Genomic DNA, 21,630 nt, shown 5'->3' on the forward strand with positions numbered 1-21,630 from the left:
TGTACTCTGACATTTTTGTGCACCTTTTGTGCTTTCCAGAATTTAAGTTTATTTGGAGAGCGCATACAGCGTGGAGCTCCAACGCCGACCTTGGAGAGCAGGATTTTGTTCCAGCCCAGCACTAACGCCTTAAGTAGAGACAATGGTAGGCAAGCACCTAGTCCAATTTCAGCATCCTGACCCATCTGTACAATTGTAAATGGCTAAAGTGTTTTGTGACCACCAAAGAAGTAATGGTAATTCATATTCCCTGTCAAATAGGTTCTTGATTTGACAATGGTGATTTACTTATTGTACCATTCAAAGCCCTGTTATGATTTACAATGAAAGCTTTTACCTACCAGTATCTAGTAATGAATGCTATTTCGATTTGTAAGGTTTATAAGGTTACTTGTTTTGCATTGAGTCCATTTGGGTTTGTAGAAACCACAAATACATTACAGAAAGGTGCAGGAGTAGGGGAATTATGTACTTTTATATGGAAATAGAATAAACATTTGCAATAACCAGGTAAATGAATGAAACCCTAGTGGAGTACATTGCATGAAAATAATCTAAAATCTAACCAGAGAATAGAAACAAAACATGAACCCCCAAATTATCATGGGATTTGCTAGAATTTCAACTAAAGCAATCAACGCACTGTCTTCCAACTACTTGTCCCAAAAATTGCAGTGGCGCGCCTGGCAACTTCTCGCGAGATAATACTTCTTCACGTTGTCAGCAGCGGTTCTCCACCATTTCGCTGCGTCTAAAGTCTCCTCCCCGCAAATGCTAGATTCGGCGAGCCGAACCCGCTCTCTTTCGGTCCGTATTTTAACTTCTTCCCACGGACCTAGTCGTACCTCGTTGGGTACCGAGAGACAGTTTGGAATACTATCATCACGGATTGAGTAAGATTTTATCCGGATGACGACTCCTTCAATAAGAATTTAGTAAAAGAAAACAGCTCGGAAATTTCAGGTAGGTGGGAACTTAAGATGGCGGCCATGAGAAGGAGGAGGGAGGAGGGGGGCTATGGAGGAAGTAGTGGGGGGACACTAAGGGGGCTTGTTCGCGGCGGAACACAGGATTCCGCTACTTCTGACAATCTATTTATGAAATTGAGAATTACCAAAGTTACTATTGTATGCATGCTCCACTGTAGCATAGATACAACACATGTTGTTGATGACGCAATTCTAAAGTTAATTCATTTTCCTGTATACTTCACCTGCAGCCAGAACATGTAACGTTACCTAGCTACTAGCATCATGGCCAAACAGTGGCTTTGGCATGGAATTTGCCTTATACCAGTCAGTTTTGCTGCGGTGTAAAAGGATTTAGCAAGAACTGCCACCAGCTCTCCACGCCGTTACACGTTACTTCACAAGTCTTGGACTGTGTGGGGTCACTCGAACCCCCTTGATCCCCCTCGTAATCGTTGCAAAATTTTAGTAAGGAACATTGCAGCAACAATTTATTTTGTCATTATTTTATTGTTGATGTAAATTATTTATATTAATTCACTATATAAATGTATGATGTCAAGGTTGAGTTTTTGTGGTTATTATTTGACCCCGCGCAATGACGTCACGAGTAATTGTCCCCCTCAGTAGTGCATGGGGAAGTGGGGTTTAATTCGGCTTTTTAAAACCATTTTCGCTTCAAGCAAATAACAAATGCATTTATAAAGGCCCAGACCATTACATAACTTCGGGTGGGATGGGGGCGCGTGCGCGCCTAGTTGAATGCATCGGTATTTGGGCTAACAACTCTCATATAGATAAAGCTGTATAGTCAACTAGCAAGCATGCTAGCTAGGTACTATTGTTGCTTGCTAGCTAGGTACTATTGTTGCTTGCATGCTAGCTAAGTACTATTGTTGCTACCTTACATTAACTGGCGAACTAGCTAAATCAAATTATTGAAACGATACTATCTGAAGAGCGCACGAAAAGTGTTACTTTGCTATAAGAACACAAATAAATGTTACCACTGCGCATGCCATGTCCAGATTAGTAGACCCAGCAATGAATTGCATTTGCAACAGTGTAGCTACACTGAATTCAATGGCTGGAGGCCCGTGTGTCAAAATCATAGACATTAAAACCAGAGCGCGTGCATATGTTGATAATACCACATAACAATCGTAGCTACAAACTATGCTAGCAGGTAGTCGCTAAATCGAAACGTATCTGCTCAATTCTGTTGGAACATTATAACGTTACGTTGTGAACTTTGACTCATAAAACAAACCACCGCCCCATATAATATGTTTGATTCATGAATAGTTTACAGTGTAGGCCTAACTTTGTTGCCAATTTCATTCATTGCCATTGGCCAGTACTGTACACTTATGCAACTCTTCAGAGAAACGCATGAAACCAGAGTTGAACCATCATTTGTGGTTCTATGATGGTATGGAACATTTTATTGTAGACCAGAGAACAGTGGAATAGATAATTGGACTCTTTGAGGTTACCTTCTAAACACTTGTAATTTTCCTCAGAATATGCGGACAGGACCTTAATCAGCATCCTGGAAGAGGAAAGCACGGAAGATCTGTGTCCCACACCACAGACAGGTAGTCATTCTTTAACCAGAGACACTGATTTAATTTGACAAATTATTAAACCATTTCTCTCTGAATACATGTACTGTACTTATCTACGTCAACTGACAACTTCCTCGCTCTTCTTCTAGGTGCAGTGTGTAGCCAGAGCTGCACAGAGGGAGGAAGCTCTGGGGAGGAGGTGGTGCAGCAGTGCACCCCTCCGGCTGTGGCTGTGCTGGGTGGCGACCCCCAGGCTGAGCATTATGTGGCTGGGTCATCCCAGCATGCCCTGCATCCAGTCCCTGCTGCGCCCCTGCCACCACTGGATAACACGGCCACGTCACAGCCAGAAAGACGCGTACACGTCAGTGAAAAGAACGCACCCACAGAGAGTCACCCCAGCGGCAAAACTAAGGACAGCCGTGAAGAAGGGGCTATGTCGGATAGTGGTGCTGAGGTTGTCCAAGGAGGATTGGGCCCATCGCACCCCAAGGATCCTAGTGTCTCTACAGAGTCTCACTCAGACAGATTCTCTGACATACAGACGGAAAGAACAGAGCAAGATTTGCATTACGGGTCACAAACTGATAACTGCAGCCACACAGACAGACAGACGGGCGCTGCTGGACCAGGTCAGGACCGGGCTCTGCAGCAGGGAGGTGCAGGTGGAATGGAGGTTGTCAGTCGGACAGAAGAGCGACAGCCTCTCCCAGAGACGGAGAAATTGGAATATAAACAAGAGACTGGAATGGAGGAACTTAGCAGGGAACACCCAGCTAGAAACCTTTCCTCTGAATCCTTCTCAACAGCCTCCCCTCTTCCCCTCAGCCCAAATACAGATAAAGTCCCAGACCACACAGAAGACGGAGGGATGGAGCAGCCTCAAACAACTCTGCCTACTCAGGCGAATCAGGCCAGCCACAGACCTCTATCTGAGGTTAAAGAGCAAGCAGACATTCTTCAAAATTCTGAGCAGCCCATCACTGACAACTGTGAGAGGAAACAAACCGACATCTCCACAGAACCTAAAATCACCATGCAGAACTCGAATGACGACAAAGGAGAGATGCCGGGAGCTAATGCTGTGGAGCAGGGACCACAAGAACCTGAAAGACCTACAGAACCATCTGAGAGTGGACATGTCACACTTGGGAGTTCACACACACAAACGCCACTCCCAGCCCCACCAACTGACGTATCTGGGACCCCACAGCCAGGAGCTAAATACTCTGGACTTGTACCCTACACGCCTCCTGGCAGTGGAAATTCCACCCCAAGCTACTCAACTGACCGACAGAGTGAGAGCGATAACGAAAAAAGTCCACCTCAACAGAAGGAACAGATTGAGAATAACGGGGCAGAGGAGGAGACTGAAATGGCCGAGCCCTCGCCCAACCTTACAATCCAGTCACAAAGCTCTTTTCTACACGAGACGTCAACAACAGCAGCAACCCCTCATGTCCACCACCTCCCCAGTTTAGAACTGGACTCAATGCAGACAGAACAATCTGTTGAAGTTCAGATGTCTAATCCTGAGCACGTAACCAGGATGGAGACTCCACTGGTGTCTGAGCATGTCCTCTCAACTGACACTCAAGGAGCTGTGATGCTTGGAGGAGAGACCAGCCTGGAGTTGTGTGAGGAGGTGCAGGTTAATCAGTGTATCCTCCTGGAAGAACACAATGTTATTGAATTAAACTCTGAACTTTCTTCTGGAGAAACAAAGTCGTTTATTGAAGGGACCCATTCGGATATTGAAATGTCCCAACTGGCTGCTGGAGAATTTGAGATTTATAGCTTTGCAGAGGAGGAGATTGCAACAGAAGTTGTTGGAGAGAGACTGTCTCTCTCCCCAAGCTATGAAGTAAACTTATTCACCCCACTCATTGAACACTCTGAGAATTGTACAGCCAGTGAGGGACAAGACATACACCTGCCATCTCCCCCTCAAACGGGTAGTGACAATGATCAAGCCATTCTCCAGCAAGGCCCCCTTTCATCAGATCACGGTCTCTCAGAAATGGAAGTCTGTTCAAATTACTATATTCCTAGTCTCTCTACACAAGATGTAGAGATGACTGATGAAAGACATCATTTTGAACCCGAAAACACAACTACTGAAGCGGACACTGCTGTGGTGGAAGATTCAAGTGAGGTTGATTTAGTCATAACTGTCCCAGGATCAGATAAAACAGTTGGACAGGCGAACACTTGTACACAAGCTACAGCACCTTGTATGGAGACCAGCACAGCTGTCTCAGACCATAGAGGGGTGAGCGTTTCCCCAACCACCCATCTGAGTGACACCCAAAAGCTGCCAGGGGAAACTGAAGTAGGGTCAACGACCAGTAAGTCTTCTCTTGTCTCCCCAATGGACGAATTAACAGAGGTTGTTGTACAGTCAACCAGTCAACACAGTATTGAGGTCCTCTCCTCGCCAATTACCATACACTTGTCAGAGAGTAAAGGGCAGAATTGTCCTCTAAAAGAGGTACCAGGAGTTACCTTACGAAGTACTACAGAACCAGAGTCCTGTGTTTCTTCTCATGAAGGGCCTGAAGATCCACAGCCCTGTCCAACTCTGACAGAAACCCCAGTGCAGACCCAGCAGGATGTTGATCGTGCTGTTAATGTGACATCAACAACCGAGGTCAAACCGGAGGCTTCCCGGTCCGCGCTCTCCTCTGGCGTCATCGACCCAAAGCTCCTCCTATTAAAGCGCGGGGACACCCCTCTCCTCAAACATCCACCCTCCTTATTGTTGGGGTTGTGCGTGCAGCAAAGCAACAGCTTGACACATCCTAGCGCTAGAAGCCCCAGCTGTGGCTCAGACAAGGCGCCTGTGGTAGAGTGCCCTCCCAAAGCTGTGGCAGCCGCAGTCTCTGTGCAGGAGCCTGTGGCTCTCTGCATTCATAGAGGCCAGACAGAGCCCTCCGTCAAGAGAGAACCCACAGCAGCACTTCCCTCTACAAACACCCCAACACAGCCCCGTCTGCTCCCTCCCTCTGGTCCCACGCCATGCAAATCTGACAGAGGGGCCTTAACTTCGATCAAAACTTCCATGGGGAAAGCAGTGACAGTTTCCCAAACCTTAAACCCTCCCACCATTGGCAACACACCTTCCAAGCGCCCCTCTGACCCCAAGTTGCCCTCAACATCAGGCAATGTGACGAGGAGTAGTCTCTCCATTTCCTCCTGTGATGGGAGCCAGTCTGGACCGCTCCCCATTATCCGGCCACGGCTAGCTGGTGTGAAGGGCCCAGGGATCAGCAGCGCCAAGGAGGAGAGCAGTGATGGGGAGGCTGACCTGGCAGTGGAGGCCAAGCCTGGCCGCAGGAGCATGGTCACCCACAGCCCAGCAGAGAGCAAGGTATGCCCCAAAATGGCTTTCCTTAAGGCCTAGCTGTTTCCTTAAGATGTTCTGCCAAGTCAGCAATTATATTGCTATGTATCGACAGAGACAATTATTTTCACATAAAAATTATTGCTCTGCCAGCGGCACACAATAACATTTTTCTACTGTATGTATACTTGTTAATTATGCATATTTTCATTGTTTAATGAAGGTATAATGTGTTGATATGCAATTTTGTGACACATTTAATTCGGCTATATAATAAACTCCCTTTTCAGTTTGAAGAATTTTGAGCTTGGCTTGGTTGACCGTGTTTGCCCTATAATTAATATGCTATGGTTAGTTAAATGTAGGAAAATGTAGCTGGCTCAGCTGGTGCTGCGATTATATTTGAATGAGGCAATTCCATGAAATCTTGTTGAAAGTGCAAAGCTACAAGGCATAAGTTTATCATTCAGATTAGTTTTTGAGCATGGGACTTTTTTTCAGGTGATGAAAAATGAACACGCAGGCGTAATTCCATACTTTTATTTAAGATGTTAATTTTCAACATGTTTTCAGCATGTTTTCAAATTATAGCATTTCATTCTCAGTTCTCAAAATTGTTTCTCCATTTGTTGCATGAAATGATCTTTCATATGCAGTGTTTTGCCATAGTGATTTAAAGTTGGCCGCATGTTAAGCCATGTGTGTTTTCCAGCATGAGCAGAGACAGAGCAGGCCAGACAGAAAGGCCCTTTTCTCAAAGGTAAGCGGTGGGTATCAGACACTCTGATAGGATCACACTTGCAGAATGATCACTGAACCATCATTCAGCTGACATTTTTCACATGAGATGGCAGGTGGCGCACACACTGCACAGTTTGAATGGGTGTAGGCTACAGAATATTAATCTGTTTGTTTTGTATTCAATGCTGCATGTGATTTCAAAGAGAATTGTTGACAGCTTGATGTACAACATCGTGTTGAGACAGGTTTTTCTGTGATCTCTATGCATGTTTGGCCTCTGTTCCTGTAGGCACAGTCTTGTTATGGTCTTGCTCAAAAGTCCTTGTTACCTTCTCATCTCCAGGTACGCCAGTGGATAGCAGACAGGGTCACTCCAAGTTCGTCTCCCTTCTCGCCCTGTTCTTCACCCCCCTCTCCTAGCCCATCTTCCTCCAGTGACTGGACTCCCAGCACTACTCCCCTCGCTCTCCGAGGTCCCCGGGGTAGGTTCCTCTCCCCGCCCTCTATGGGCCTGGGAGGTTCCTCCCCATCGGACCCGGTCACTCCCTATCGACCCCGCATGGAGCGTCACGCGGACATGGCCGAACTGGCCAAACACGTGAGTCAGCGTTCTCCTGCTCATCCTACTGACCTTTGGTCCTAAATGTCAACTGTGAATGTTTATTTTATTTTAAACAACTGTCTAGACGAGATAAACTTTATTTCTTTGCTTCCAAATGTGAACTGTGTTGTGTTGTTGTAGGAAGCTGAGATAGAGGGCAGGACCCTAGCGTTGAAGAGAGAAGGCTTCTGGTCTATAAAGCGACTGACCCGTCTGACGGAGCCGATCCGGCCCAAGGTGCACTGGGACTACCTGTGTGAGGAGATGCAGTGGCTCTCTGCTGACTTTGCCCAGGAGAGAAGGTGGAAGAGAGGGGTCGCCAGGAAGGTCAGAGGCTCCCATAGATCATTTTCATTTCACATCGCTTGGCATCCATCCAAAGTGGAATTCATAATGCAGAGAGATTGGTATTACCTACTGATGGCTTAAAGCAGGGGTGTAAAAGAGAGAGGGTCCAATCCGGCCCGCGTGTGGTTTGAGTAAAAAATACTGGCTGTATTTCTGCCTGCTTCAACGGCAATAGTTCAGATACAAATGAAAACATGAAGTGACCCCGGGAATCGATAGAACACCGCTCAGAGATGCACAGAAACGGTATAACATTCAAAACGGGTGAATATCTCCTTTAACTGCCATCATGATTTCAGGTTAGGTTCAAAAAGTTCAAAGGAACTCAAAAGATATGTATGTTTCTGCAGGTGGTGCGGATGGTGATGCGACACCACGAGGAGCTAAGGCAGAAGGAGGAGAAGGCCAAGCGGGACGAGCACGCCAAAATCAGACGAGTCGCCTCCAACGTAGCCAAGGAGGTCCGGGCCTTCTGGGGCAGTGTTGAGAAGGTGGTGCAGTACAAGCAGCAGTCCCGGTTAGAGGAGAAGAGGAAGAAGGCTCTGGACCTCCAGCTGGACTTCATCGTGGGCCAGACAGAGAAATACTCCGACCTCCTCAGTCAGGCCCTGGAAACGGCACCGGCTGGGAACAGTGAACCTGCACCCTCGCCACCCAAAAAATCCCTTCCACCTGCTGTGGATGAGGATGGTGAGGACTGTTTCTTTGCTAATTGTTTCTTGTGAATCCAGATTGCCCCAATGCAGAATCTCTAGTCCTTACCTACCTATAATTTACAACATAAGGAGGTTGTTGTAGCCACAGCTCTTAGATCAGCTGATGTGTTGTATGTAGTGCATCCTGGTGCAAAATGCCTGCTGTGTGTCACCAGTTGGTGCTACACATTGTTGGTGGATGCGTTGCTTTGAGACCTTGTGAAACGTGCTATTTAAATGCAATCAATTGCTAATATTAGTTCAAAGCTTATTCTGTAAGATTGTTGCTAAGGTGTACGCTAGTGCTCCTGTATTTTAGTCTCCATTAGCAACTGTCAGACTCAGTGATGTCAGTCCAGTGACCAGACTGGCTGTGGATGTCAGGGCTGTTGGGTTAGGCTGCTGACAAATTGCTGTTTGTGCAGAAAGCCATTGGGAGGTCAACAGTGACTTCAGTGCAAGGGCTGCTCAACTACTAGAGAAAGCGCTGTATTGACAAGAGGCCAGTCTCATCTCCTGCCATTTATTTCTCGCCAGAAATTATGCAATTAGGCTTCTCTAAAGTGCATTGACATTCCAATCATCAGACCTGACCTAGCATAATGGAAGCGAAACTTATCCTGGTACCGAATCCTGTACGGCTTCCAGATGCCTTAACAGACCCGTTTGAACTTTCCTCTGTCTCTCTTCCTCTCGTCTGCAGACCGAGACTTTGAGCCTCCGTGTGGCGAGGAGGAAGATGACGAGGAGACCATCGACGTGGAGGAGGCGCAGGACGGCAATGATGCCGAGACCCAGAGGAGGGAGATGGAGCTGCTGAGACAGGAGGGGACCATGTCCTTGGCAGAGTTGCTCAGCACCCTCAAACGGCCTCATTCACAGGTGGGTACCACTGGCAAAGCCCCTCACTCATACCGCACTACCATTTCCTTCCTTTGTATACGTTGGTGCACATTACAACTTCATTGATCATACTGTAAATGTTGTTATTCGGTGGAGACTGACTTTGTTCCTTCCCCAGGACTCGGAAGAGGAGTGCTCAGGCAATTCGTCAACAACAGTGGAGGAAGATGAAGAGTTCACAGCCAACGAAGAGGATGGTGAGGCCCTAGTAATACCATTGTGGTTGTGCATTGTTCAATGGATAACTTGTCAATTTAGTGACTTGGCTGTGAGCATTGGTGTAATTATTTGTCCCTGTCTGTGGTGCTCAGCTGAAGACGAGGAGGACACCATCGCAGCCCAGGAGGTAGTGGAGGGGGAAGCTGATCACACAGGAGAGCTTGATGACTTGGCTAAAGAAGGTTACCACCCACACTACTAAAACGGCTGTATCTGCTGCACAGATGATGACTCCAATGTGCTGCGTAGTTGTTTTTAAGCTGTTGTCATTACAAGCCCCAAGTAACTGCTATATCCCTGTCTGTAACATCTGTTATTTAAGACTGCTCTAAACATTATTTTCTTCCCGTTCCCCTGCCAGGTGACATGACCGTGGAGGAGCTGCTGGAGAAGTACAAAGGAGCGTATGCCTCTGATTTCGAGGAGCCCTCGGCGTCCGCCTCTCCTGCCAGCACAGAGGAGTCGGAAAATTCCGGAGACGAGGAAGAGGAGAGCGAGGAAGAAGAAAGTGATGTGGAGAGCAACACCACCTCCTCAGGTACTGCCCACACACACAAACAATGTTGCAACATCTTTTCTCTCTAACCTTGCGAAAGCTCTGGGACGCTTCACACTGTAGATGGACCTACAAACCAAAAATCTAAGTTTTCGAGTGCTTTTACTTTATGTCAAGCATGTGCGTTTTGTCCTGATTATACCACCCTCACTGCATTACCCCTCTTCTCAATGAACCACTCACCAGATGATGAGGACAGTGAAGAGGACGAGGTCAGTGACATTGAGGAAGAGGACAGTGAGGAAGATGAGTGCGGTGAGGGGATGGAGATCCTGCTGAAGGAGGGGGACCACAGCCCCCCTCTGCCAACCGGCCCACGGCCCAAGAAGGAGATCAGCCACATTGCTGCTACTGCAGAGAGCCTCCAGCCCAAAGGCTACACCCTGGCCACAACCAAGGTGGGTAACCCATGCCTTACGACACTGGCCAGATAATCAAACATGAAACGAGGATCCTTTGCTATAAGCTTGTTGATGACTTAAGGGGAAGGTTGATACTTTTCCATTCATCCCATTCCAATAAGCCCGTCCTCCACTTTTAAAGCGACACCAGCCTCCGCTGGCTTGGGTGGCTATGATTCCACCATGATGCTGTGAAATGTAACTAGTTTGCATCTCTTTATTCATGTAATTTTTTTGTTCTTCGTCAATAGGTCAAAACTCCCATTCCCTTCCTGTTGGTGGGCCAGCTGCGTGAGTACCAGCACATCGGCCTGGACTGGCTGGTCACCATGTACGAGAAGAAGCTCAACGGCATCCTGGCTGACGAGATGGGCCTTGGGAAGACCATCCAGACCATCGCCCTGCTGGCTCACCTCGCCTGTGAAAAGAGTAAGACATTGAGTCATTCATTACAGTCCTTTCGTCCATTCATACACTAACTTTTACCAGGACAATAGAAGATATGCGCACAGCCTGGATATCGGATACTTAATCAAGTTGGTTGTTCAGGTAACTGGGGGCCCCATCTGATCATCGTGCCAACCAGTGTGATGCTGAATTGGGAGATGGAGCTGAAGCGCTGGTGTCCCGGATTCAAAATCCTCACTTACTATGGCAGTCAGAAGGAGAGGAAACTCAAGAGACAGGTAAACCACTACCAAAAATCACCAAACCCCCTTGTAAATGGATACAAATCTTCAATTCACCAAATTGTTACTAACTCAGCGAGGACCGCTCTCCATCGCACTCTGTTCTGGGCAGTCCTCCAGCTTGTACCGTCTATGGCCGGACGATATGGCCAAAAAATCATATTGTTTTTTTACTATTTTTTTGTCATGTTTATTTTCTAAATAAGCATTGTTGTGCAATTAAAGGTAAAATACACGCATTTCAAACAGACAGCAATGATCTGATTAATTAAGGGCTAGTGAAGTTATACCTAGGCTCAATATAAGCCTTCCACAACCATAAGACCCCACTAATAAACTATTTTGATAAAATAATGAAAATATATATTTTTTTACAATAATCACTCTTCTGGCTTTCAAGTCTATGAAAAATGCCCTTTTTGTTTCACATTTAACTAGAACTATGCATAATGCACTAACGTCTTGTAGCAGGCATCTGGCTACAGAAAATGAACACTGGTCTCATCAACAACCTCAAGGCCTCGTGCTAGTGATTAGCCAGCTAATCTTTATATTTCAAGTTTAGCCAACTTGGATCTATTTGCTAGCTAGCAAAGTTGAACTGTTATGAACACACCCTTCTGTCTGTCTCCAACTGTTTGAAAAGCATGTTAGCCTGTTTACTTTGTTCAGGTGTTGAAATCAAGTGGCCTACCTTATTTTTCAGAATGACAACGAGTTGCCAATTCCTTATAATTGTGTTTTATGCTTATTGCACATTTATAAAACACAGACTAGACAGCAGCATTTTAGCCATAGACTGTTATATTAATGGTACATGGTATTTGTATTGCTTTTAAATCTTTTTAATTATATATATTTTTATCTTATTAACACTTTGTTCTAGCTAGCTATTTGTGTAGGTAGCTATCAAGTAAACACAATGATATAGTAAAAGAGGCAAGCTATCCCGGGCAAGCTCCACGGCACTACGGTATCATTACGTTTAAGGGGGATTCTGACTTAGAGGCGTTCAGTCATAATCCCACTGATGGTAGCTTCGCAAATAAAAGTTGTCCAGTAGTCATTGCAACAGACTGACCATTGATTGTTGTTTTAGTAGTGTCTGCTCTGCGCGCTATTTGAGGAGTTGAGACATAAAAAGGGCATAGTTTGAAAAGTAAATTTCTCTATTACAGTAAATAATGTCTCAATGTGTTTGTGTCCATATTACCAATTTTTGTACCAAACCTCAAATACAAATAGCGTGTTGAAACCGCTTGCCAGAGAGGAGGATGTGATCGCTCAACTTTGTTGGCGTGAGAGGCAGGGGTAGGGGCGTGTGTGTGTGTGTGTAAACCGAAAAGGGGAAGTGAGAGGTTTCACTCTTGCTCAAATGTCAAAATAAGGCCAATGCGTTTCTATGGGCTTATTTTGGACCTAAGCTTGTCGACTGTCCTCTAGCCTTTGGGACAATGACTCCCATTGTTAGTGTGAAGAAGTGCATCGCGTCATTACATGCAGATCTCTGGTGTAAATGTGGAAGGTGTACACGCAGCACGGAGGAGCGAAGGAGAGATCAAAAATACAACATGAGAACAAGTGGACATAAACGCTCAAAAAACGAAAAAATACACAAAACCTTGATTCTTGAGATACAGCCATTTGGAATATCACGCAAAAACACACATTCGAATTAATTAAATTAATTTGATATATCACCCAGCCCTAGTTCCACCCATGCCGGTTTTCTTAGTGTCTGCCTTAAACTCCCGCCTCCCCTGTGTTTCTTTGGCGCCCTCTTTTCCTTTTCGTGTTCCAAATTAATCTTCCCTGGTGCTGCCTCATCTCTTTTCTGGTGCTTCCTGTCTCATTCCAACTGAACAAAAAGTCAGCCTTGCATTCTGAAGTGGATAAAAGCCCTGGCCCTCTGAAGTGTCACTGTTTCAATAAGCTAATGAAAAAAGTCCTTTCTCTACTCAGGGTTGGACCAAGCCCAACGCTTTCCACGTGTGCATCACCTCCTACAAGTTGGTGCTGCAGGACCACCAGGCCTTCCGACGCAAGTCCTGGCGCTACCTCATCCTGGACGAGGCCCAGAACATCAAGAACTTCAAGTCCCAGCGCTGGCAGAGCCTGCTCAACTTCAACAGGTCCGCACTAAGGGAAGGGAGAGGAGGGAGGAGATGTTTATAGACGGCCAGTATGTGTTGCCAGTGAACATCCTAATCCTCATTTATGAATAGTAATAATACAAGATTTTTATAGCGCTTTTCTAAAATCCTTCAAACGACGTGCTCCCATTTCTCGGCATTCTTCCTTTACAATATCAGTCCAAATTACGACAACTAAAGCTGAAAGTTCTTCGTCCACTTAGAATATAATAAACTTAAATCCTAACCTAGTGTCATTTTAACGTTTTCTCTGGACCCAGTCAGAGGCGCCTGCTGCTGACAGGCACCCCACTGCAGAACAGCCTGATGGAGCTGTGGTCCCTGATGCACTTCCTCATGCCCCACGTCTTCCAGTCCCACCGAGAGTTCAAGGAGTGGTTCTCCAACCCCCTCACCGGTATGATCGAGGGTAGCCAGGAATACAACGAGGGCCTGGTCAAGAGGTTACATAAGGTAAGAACTCAGGCTGCGATAGATGGAGGAATGCGCAGTTGGGCAAGGGGGTGTGGATTGGTCAGAGTATGTAGGGGTGTCCAAATGAACTGTTAAATACCATGAACTGTTTTACATGTTTGTGCACGTTGAGATGTTGTAAACGACATTCTGTTCCCTAACCCGACATATCACCACTTTCTGTTTTTCCTTCTAGGTGCTCAGACCGTTTCTGTTGAGGAGAATCAAGGTGGATGTGGAGAAGCAGATGCCTAAGAAATATGAGCATGTGGTGCGCTGCCGTTTGTCCAAGAGGCAGCGCTTCCTCTACGATGACTTCATGGCACAGGCCTCGTAAGTATATATAGACAAGGGTGTTTACTGGAAGCAAATGATGCATTGCAGCAGGGCTCATTGGTTTGAAATTCTGCCAGTAATATGCTTTTTACCTGTATATTCCTCATTGCCAGAATGTTATTACATCACTATGATGTTGTCAGCTTCTACTGTAGGTTTGCTTAGATCATCTACTAGTTAATATTGTAAAGGAAACCCCTTTTCACCCTTTTTATTTCTCTCAGGACCCGGGAAACGCTGGCTAGTGGTCACTTCATGTCTGTGATCAACATCTTGATGCAGCTCCGTAAAGTGTGTAACCACCCCAACCTGTTTGACCCTCGGCCCATTCACTCCCCCTTCATCACCAAGCCTATCGTCTTCCACACTGCCTCCCTGGTACAGCGAGCCCTGGACGTCTCCCCATTCAAGGTTACTGCTCCCACTGCCCCCTGGGGATGGGGTGTGTCACTAGAGCTGTGCAGTCTAATTTAAATGCATTTGTACTTATCTAAACGTCCATAACCTTACCCCTCCTCCGTCCCCAGCGCTGTGACCTGTCCATGTTTGACTTGGTGGGTCTGGAGGCCAACGTGTCCAGGTACCAGGCCGACGTGTTTCTGCCTTCCAGGAAGGTCACCCGTCAGCTGATCCAGGAGGTCATGGAGTCTCCCGACACCCCTCCCCGTCCCAAACCCGTCCGCATGAAGGTCAACAGGATGTTCCAGCCCTTACCTAAGGCTGATGGTCGCACGGTGCTGGTGGTGAACAAACCCCGACCCACCTGCCCTGTCACCCCTGCTGCTCAGGCCTCAAGGACCCCTCTCATCCAGGATGTGACCCCAACCCCTACACCGCCAGTCCAACAAAGTTAGTACTAAATAGCTTGGATTTACAAGTACAGTGCATTCGGAAAGTATTCAGACCCCTTGACTTTTTCCAAATGTTACGTTACAGCCTTTTCCCTAAAATGGATTAAATCATTTTTCCCCATCAATCTACACACAGTACCCCAAAACGACAAAACAAAAACAGTTTTGAAATGTTTGCTCATTTCTAAAGAATTAAACACTGAAATATCACTGTTACATACATTACCAGTCAAAAGTTTGGACACACCTACTCATTCAAGGGTTTTTCTTTATTTTCACTATTTTCTACATTGTAGAATAATAGTGAAGACATCACAACTATCAAATAACACATATGGAATCATGTAGTAACCAAAAAGTGTTAAACAAATCAAAATTATATTTGATATTCTTCAAAGTATTCTTCACCCTTTGCCACTTGGCATTTTCTCTTAATGAGGTAGTCACCTGGAATGCCATTCAATTTACAGGTGTGCCTTAAGTTAATTTGTGGGATTTCTTTCCTTAATGCATTTGAGCCAATCAGTTGTTGTGACAAGGTAGGGTTGTTATACAGAAGATAGCCCTGTTTGGTAAAAGACCAAGTCCATATTATGGCAAGAACAGCTCAAATAAGTAAAGTCCATCATTACTTCAAGACATGAAGGTCAGTCAATCCGGAACATTTCAAGAACATTGCACTTGAAGAAACTTTCAATCACAAAAACCATCAAGCGCTATGATGAAACTGGCTCTCATGAGGACCGCCACAGGAAAGGAAGACCCAGAGTTACCTCTGCTGCAGAGGATAAGTTCATTAGAGTTACCAGCCTCAGAAAATGCAGCCCAAATAAATGCTTCACTTAGTTCAAGTAACAGACGCATCTCAACATCAACTGTTCAGAGGAGACTGTGTGAATCAGGCCTTCATGGTCGAATTGCTGCAAAGAAACCACTACTAAAGGACACCAATAAGATAAGACTTGCTTGTGCCAAGAAACACGAGCAATGGACATTAGACGGGTGGAAATCTGTCCTTTGGTCTGATGAGTCCAAATTTGAGATTTTTGATTCCATCCGCCGTGTATTTAAGAGACGCAAGTGAACGGATGTTCTCCGCCTGTTTCGTTCCCACCGTGAAGCATGGAGGTGGTGCTGTGATAGTGTGGCGGTGCTTTGCTGGTGACACTGTCTGTGATTTATTTAGAATTCAAGACACACTTAACCAGCATGTCTACCACAGCATTCTGCAGCGATACGCCATCCCATCTGGTTTGTGCTTAGTTGGACTATCATTTGTTTTTCAGCAGAACAATGACCCAAAACACACCTCCAGGCTGTGTAAGGGCTATTTGACCAAGAAGGAGAGTGATGGAGTGCTGCATCAGAAGACCTGGCCTCCACAATCACCTGACCTCAACCAAATTGGGATGAGTTGGACCGCAGAGTGAAGGAAAAGCAGCCAACAAGTGCTCAGCATATGTGAGAACTCCTTCAACACTGTTGGAAAAGCATTCCAGTTTAATCTGATTGAGAGAATGCCAAGAGTGTGCAAAGCTGTCATCAAGGCAAAGGGTGGCTACTTTGAAGAATCTCAAATATAAAATAAATGTTGATTTGTTCAACACTTTTTTTCTTTCTTTTTTTTTTTGGTTACTACATGATTCCATATGTGTTGTTTCATAGTTTGTCTTCACTATTATTCTACAACGTAGAAAATAGTAAAAATAAAAGAAACCCTTGAATGAGTAGATGTGTCCAGTCTTTTGACTGGTAGTGTTAGTATTCAGACCTTTTACTCAGTACTCTGTTAAAGCAACTTTGGTAGCGATTTACAGCTTCGAGGTCTTGGGTATGACGCTACAAGCTTGGCACACCTGTATTTGGGGAGTTTCACCCATTTCTTCTCTGAAAAACATCCCCATAGTATGATGCTGCCACCACCATGCTTCACCATAGGGATGGTGCCAGGTTTCCTCCAGACGTGATGTTTGGCATTCAGGCCAAAGAGTTCAATCTTGGTTTCATCAGACCAGACAACCTTGTTTCTCATGGTCTGAGAGTCTTTAGGTGCCTTTTGGCAAACTCCAAGCGGGCTGTCATGTGCCTTTTACTGAGGAGTGGCTTCCGTCTGGCCACTCTACCATAAAGGCCTGATTGGTGGATTGCTGCAGAGATGGTTGTCCTTCAGGAAGGTTCTCCCATCTCCACAGAGGAACTCTGGAGCACTGTCAGAGTGACCATCGGGTTCGTGGTCACCTCCCTGACCAAGGCCCTTCTTCCCCCAATTGCTCAGTTTGGCCAGGTGGCCAGCTCTAGGAAGAGTCTTTGTGGTTCCTAACTTCTTCAATTTAAGAATGATGGAGGCCACTGTGTTCCTGGGGACCTTCAATGCTGCAGAAATGTTTTGGTACCCTTCCCCAGATCTGTGCCTCGACACAATCCTGTCTCAGAGCTCTACGGACAATTCCTTCGACCTCATAGCTTGGTTTTTGCTCTGACATGCACTGTCAACTGTGGGACCATATATAGACAGGTGTGTGTGTGCCTTTCCAAATCATGTCCAATCAATTTAATTTACCACAGGTGGACTCCAATCAAGTTATAGAAACATCTTAAGAATGATCAATGGAAACTTTAGCTCAGTTTCGGGCCTTATAGCAAAGGGTCTGTATACTTATGTAAATAAGGTATTTCTGTTTTTATTTTTAATACATTTCTAAAAACGTGTTTTTGCTCTGTCATTATGGGGTATTGTGTGTAGATTGAGGATTTTATTATTTATTTAATCCATTTTAGAATAAGTCTGTAACGTAAGAAACCGGAAAAAGTCAAGGGGACTGAACTTTATGAATGCACTGTAAATACTGCTTGAGTAGTTGCTAATTTTACATGGAAAAAATCAAACATATGATCCAAGTGTTTTTGTAATGGTCTGATCTTAGATGCACTATGCAGAAATCGCTCTGCCATTTCCTGGTTGCTAAAATTCAAATAGTTTGTCTAATTTCAGTTTGTGATAAAATCAAGCAAGCGTAGTGTAGAGAATCATTGTACGATCTACACCGCTGTGAAATATATTTTCCATATCCAAACATATTGTATTTTCAGCTGTTTGAAGCTGGTGTACGAAACCGAAAGTAAATGACGCAAAAGCGAAACTTAACAGGAAGCATAGAAATGGCGCACATAGAAACAGATCTCTAAAAAAAGAGAGATTTTTAGTGACAGATCTATAACTTACATTCTATGTGCATTTTTTGGGGGCAAGCCCAAAAAGTAGCATGTTACAGCTTTTAAGGAAAATTCTACTCAAACTATATTTTATTTTTTTCATAAGTCCAATGATACAGTCCCAGAATGTTTTGCATGTCAGCAGTTAAGGTTTCAAGATATACGACTTTCAAGAAGCATAGTGTCACCTGCCACTTGATGATGTTTCTTGCATCACATGATGCTTCTTAAAGTCCAATATCTTAACTTTACTGCCGACGTGCAAAACATTCTGGGACTGTATCAACAGTGGACTAATAAAAAAAATATACCAAAATATAGTTTGAGTTTTCCGTTAACCTTGAATTCCGTTAAACATTTCTTGTGGGAACTTCTACTCAGCCAGACAAACTATTCTACTCTACACAAACAGACATAATGTAATACTGTCTTCCCTTGTTTCCATGCAGTGTGTTCAGTTGCACCCACAGCCCCTCCTCGCCCGCCCTTGCACCCCAGTGGCCCCTCTGTCATGAGGTCCGGCTCCCCAATGCCAGTCCTGGCCGTACGCCCGCCCACCACCTCCTGCAACCCCGCCACCCATCTCACCCATCCTCCCAGCAACGTTTTGACCCAACGGGTTTTGCTCAGCCCAGACATGCAGGCCCGGCTTCCCTGTGAGTACCTGCCATTCTCTCAAACACTCTCTCTGTCGGGCAACGAATGTGCATGAACAGTTCATAAGAACAAACTGAAAATGTATTAGAATGTAAATTCATGACTTTTTTTTTTGGTTTATCTCTACTGGTGAAATGAAACTCATCTACATTTGAATATCTAACATTTTTCTCTATCTCAGCTGGGGAGGTAGTGAGTATCGCCCAACTGGCCTCATTGGCCGGGCGTCCTGTGTCATCGTGCCAGGGCAGTAAGCCTGTCACCTTCCAGCTGCAGGGCAACAAGCTCACCCTGTCTGGAACCCAGCTCCACCAGGTTCCCATGGCACCTCCACGCCCAGTACAAGGTCAGGTCAGATCCCAGCACTAACTAGACTACATGGAGATTCAGTGAGTGTAAAAAAACATTATGAACACCTGCTCTTTCCATGACAGACTGACGAGGTGAAAGCTAGGATCCCTTATTGATGTCACTTGTTAAATCCACTTCAATTACTGGAGATGAAGGGGAGGAGACAGTTTAAAGAATGACATTTTCAGCTTTGAGACAATTGAGACATGGATTGTGTGTGTGTGCCATTCAGAGGGTGAATGGTCAAGACAAAAGATTTAAGTGCCTTTGAACAGGGTATGGTAGAAGATGCCAGGCGCACCGGTTTGTCAAGAACTTCAACGCTGCTGGGTTTTTCATGCTCAACAGTTTCCCGTGTGTATCAAGAATGGTCCACCACCCAAAGGACATCCAGCCAACTTGACACAACTGTGGGAAGCGTTGGAGTCAACATATGCCAGTATCCCTGTGGAACGCTTTCGACACCTTGTAGAGTCCATGCCCTGATGAATTGAGGCTGTTCTGAGGGCAAAAGGGGTGCAGCTCAACAGTAGGAAGGTGTTCTTAATGTTTTGTACACTCAGTGTATATTACCAGATTGGCTTATGTCATAAAACTCTAGAACGTGCTGATATAGACAGCCATCTTGATGTTCTATTTAAGTCAGGGGTACAGTATCTATCCTATCCTGCACTTTCAGGAGTGTCTAAATGGCGTGGTTCTTACTGTGGGCTCCGCAGGTAACGTCATGCATCTGGTGACCAGCGGAGGGCAGCACCACCTCATCAGCCAGCCAGCCCAAGTAGCAGTTTTCAGTTCAGCCAATACCCACGCTGTCCCCACCTCTCCTGTACCCTCGGGAATCCAGCTGCCTTGCAATTCTTCTCAAGGTACAGCGGCATCCCCTTTTTAAGACTATGGTCACTGATCTGTTCTTCGTTAGCCGTCTTTTGCCCTGGTTCAGTGACGGTTGTGTTCTTACCTGCCTTTCCTTTCCAGTGCCCTCCTCCGTGGTGACCAGCTCTGGGATTGTGAAGATTGTGGTACGCCAGTCAAGCAAGGAAGGAGGGGGTGTACCCACCCTGGCAGTGCCCCCTTCTCCTCGCGTAGCCCCCCAGGCGTCAACCTCCATGCACCATCATGCCAATACTGCCGTGAGAACTCCTGCCCCCCAGCAAACCGCCCATCGCCACCCCGGACCCACCACTGCTCAATACACCCTGGCCCCCCCTAGAACCCCTACTTCAGTCACAATTAGAACCTGTACCCCAGCCCCCCCTCGAATCCCTGCCCCAGCCCCTCCTCGAACCCCTGCCCCCCCCCGTAATCCTACCTCAGCCCCCAGTCAGTCCCAGCCCCCTCGCCCAGTGCTGAAGGTAGTAACGGGACCAGCAGAAACCAGCACAGAACAGAAAGGTGAAGAGATGAATGCAAATAATTTTTTATGATTCTGTATTTACAATCCCTGTATTGAACAAGTAATTCTCCTCTCTAGCGCGTGTGAATTCTACATTGACACGTGAGGAGAGCAGCGACACCAAATCAGCCGTTCCTAAATCAGGGTCCCATGTTGGTGGATTTGTCCCCCCTCGACCTCGGGCACAACCTCGCCCACCTCCTCGCTCCCCCTTCTACATGGTACTAGCTACATCTGCTTTCATTTACAAATCTCTCTTCTTTTGTTTGTGACTTGTTTCAATCACCATGTGTGAAATTATGAGGTTGCGTATATCCCACAGTAGTACTTAGTTTTAGTTCTGTCAGGTATCAGCCCACAGCAACATTCTTAAATTGACTCCTGTCATGTTCCTTTAACTGTTGTTGTCCTATCAACTGACAAACTGTCCCTTTCCCCCTGTCAGGCATGGCTGGCAGACAGCCGCAAGACACAGCGAGACAGCCGCCTGACCCAGATCATCCGGATCAACGACCTGCACTGCAGCGCCAAGCCCGTATTTGGCCATGAGGTGCTGGACTTCCTCACCTTCCTCCCGGGCTCCTGCCCTGCTCCGGCCCCCAGGGCCCTGGGTCAGTGGGGTCGCTCGGGCCACGCCGCCTGCCTGTTCGCCCAGTCCCACAGCACTACGGACTACTGGGACCAGAGCCGCGCCCTGAGGGAGGGCATCCACACCACCGAGGACAGGCTGCAGCTGCTCAAAGATGTGATCGAACGGTAACACGCTGACTGCTGCTGTCCACTGTCTGGAACCACGAGACTGTCCACATTTTTTGTTTTATCCCTGCACTAACACACCTGATTCAACAAATTAGTTGAATCAGTTGTCAGTTTTCAAGCACTTTCTGTTTATCTTTCTTGTGATGCCCCAGGGATTGATAAAGGGTAAATATGACCATTTCTAATCGGACCCTATTTCCTAACCTTCAGGTTTACGTTTGTGATCCCGCCGGTGGAGGCTCCGGCCATCACCATGCACAGCTGCCACCCCCCTCCGTCTCTGAGCCACCAGCAGGCCGTGTTCACCTCGCTGCTCTCCTCCCAGGTGGCCCCGCTCGCACGCAGTCTGCACCGCATCCAGTGCAACATGAGGACCCACTTCCCTGACCTGAGGCTCATCCAGTACGACTGCGGTGAGTCCCCACTCAG

General features: G+C 46.2%; 1 protein-coding gene across 3 annotated transcripts in view; it reads left to right on the forward strand.

Moving 5' to 3' along the window:
- The first annotated feature begins 738 nt into the window (after positions 1-738).
- Positions 739-21,630, forward strand: part of srcap (Snf2-related CREBBP activator protein) — a 29,427-nt gene continuing 8,535 nt past the window's right edge. The window contains exons 1-26 of one of the 3 annotated variants that reach the window (XM_071392000.1): positions 739-963; positions 2,492-2,566; positions 2,686-5,906; positions 6,592-6,639; positions 6,964-7,218; positions 7,363-7,548; positions 7,920-8,259; positions 8,968-9,146; positions 9,286-9,364; positions 9,479-9,568; positions 9,748-9,924; positions 10,129-10,340; positions 10,595-10,772; positions 10,893-11,029; positions 12,995-13,164; positions 13,446-13,638; positions 13,835-13,971; positions 14,199-14,385; positions 14,502-14,823; positions 18,488-18,694; positions 18,877-19,041; positions 19,766-19,915; positions 20,025-20,441; positions 20,521-20,663; positions 20,888-21,198; positions 21,412-21,614. In XM_071392000.1, coding sequence (XP_071248101.1) covers positions 2,973-5,906; positions 6,592-6,639; positions 6,964-7,218; positions 7,363-7,548; positions 7,920-8,259; positions 8,968-9,146; positions 9,286-9,364; positions 9,479-9,568; positions 9,748-9,924; positions 10,129-10,340; positions 10,595-10,772; positions 10,893-11,029; positions 12,995-13,164; positions 13,446-13,638; positions 13,835-13,971; positions 14,199-14,385; positions 14,502-14,823; positions 18,488-18,694; positions 18,877-19,041; positions 19,766-19,915; positions 20,025-20,441; positions 20,521-20,663; positions 20,888-21,198; positions 21,412-21,614 — 7,420 coding nt within the window. In that variant the 5' untranslated portion in view covers positions 739-963; positions 2,492-2,566; positions 2,686-2,972. Of the gene's footprint in view, positions 964-1,623; positions 2,401-2,491; positions 2,567-2,685; positions 5,907-6,591; positions 6,640-6,963; positions 7,219-7,362; positions 7,549-7,919; positions 8,260-8,967; positions 9,147-9,285; positions 9,365-9,478; positions 9,569-9,747; positions 9,925-10,128; positions 10,341-10,594; positions 10,773-10,892; positions 11,030-12,994; positions 13,165-13,445; positions 13,639-13,834; positions 13,972-14,198; positions 14,386-14,501; positions 14,824-18,487; positions 18,695-18,876; positions 19,042-19,765; positions 19,916-20,024; positions 20,442-20,520; positions 20,664-20,887; positions 21,199-21,411; positions 21,615-21,630 lie in introns of those variants that run through there. The other 2 variants (XM_071391998.1, XM_071391999.1) reach the window with 2 other exon arrangements.

The sequence above is a fragment of the Salvelinus alpinus genome, chromosome 3 (genome assembly GCF_045679555.1).
Source record: "Salvelinus alpinus chromosome 3, SLU_Salpinus.1, whole genome shotgun sequence".
Lineage (NCBI taxonomy): Eukaryota > Metazoa > Chordata > Actinopteri > Salmoniformes > Salmonidae > Salvelinus > Salvelinus alpinus.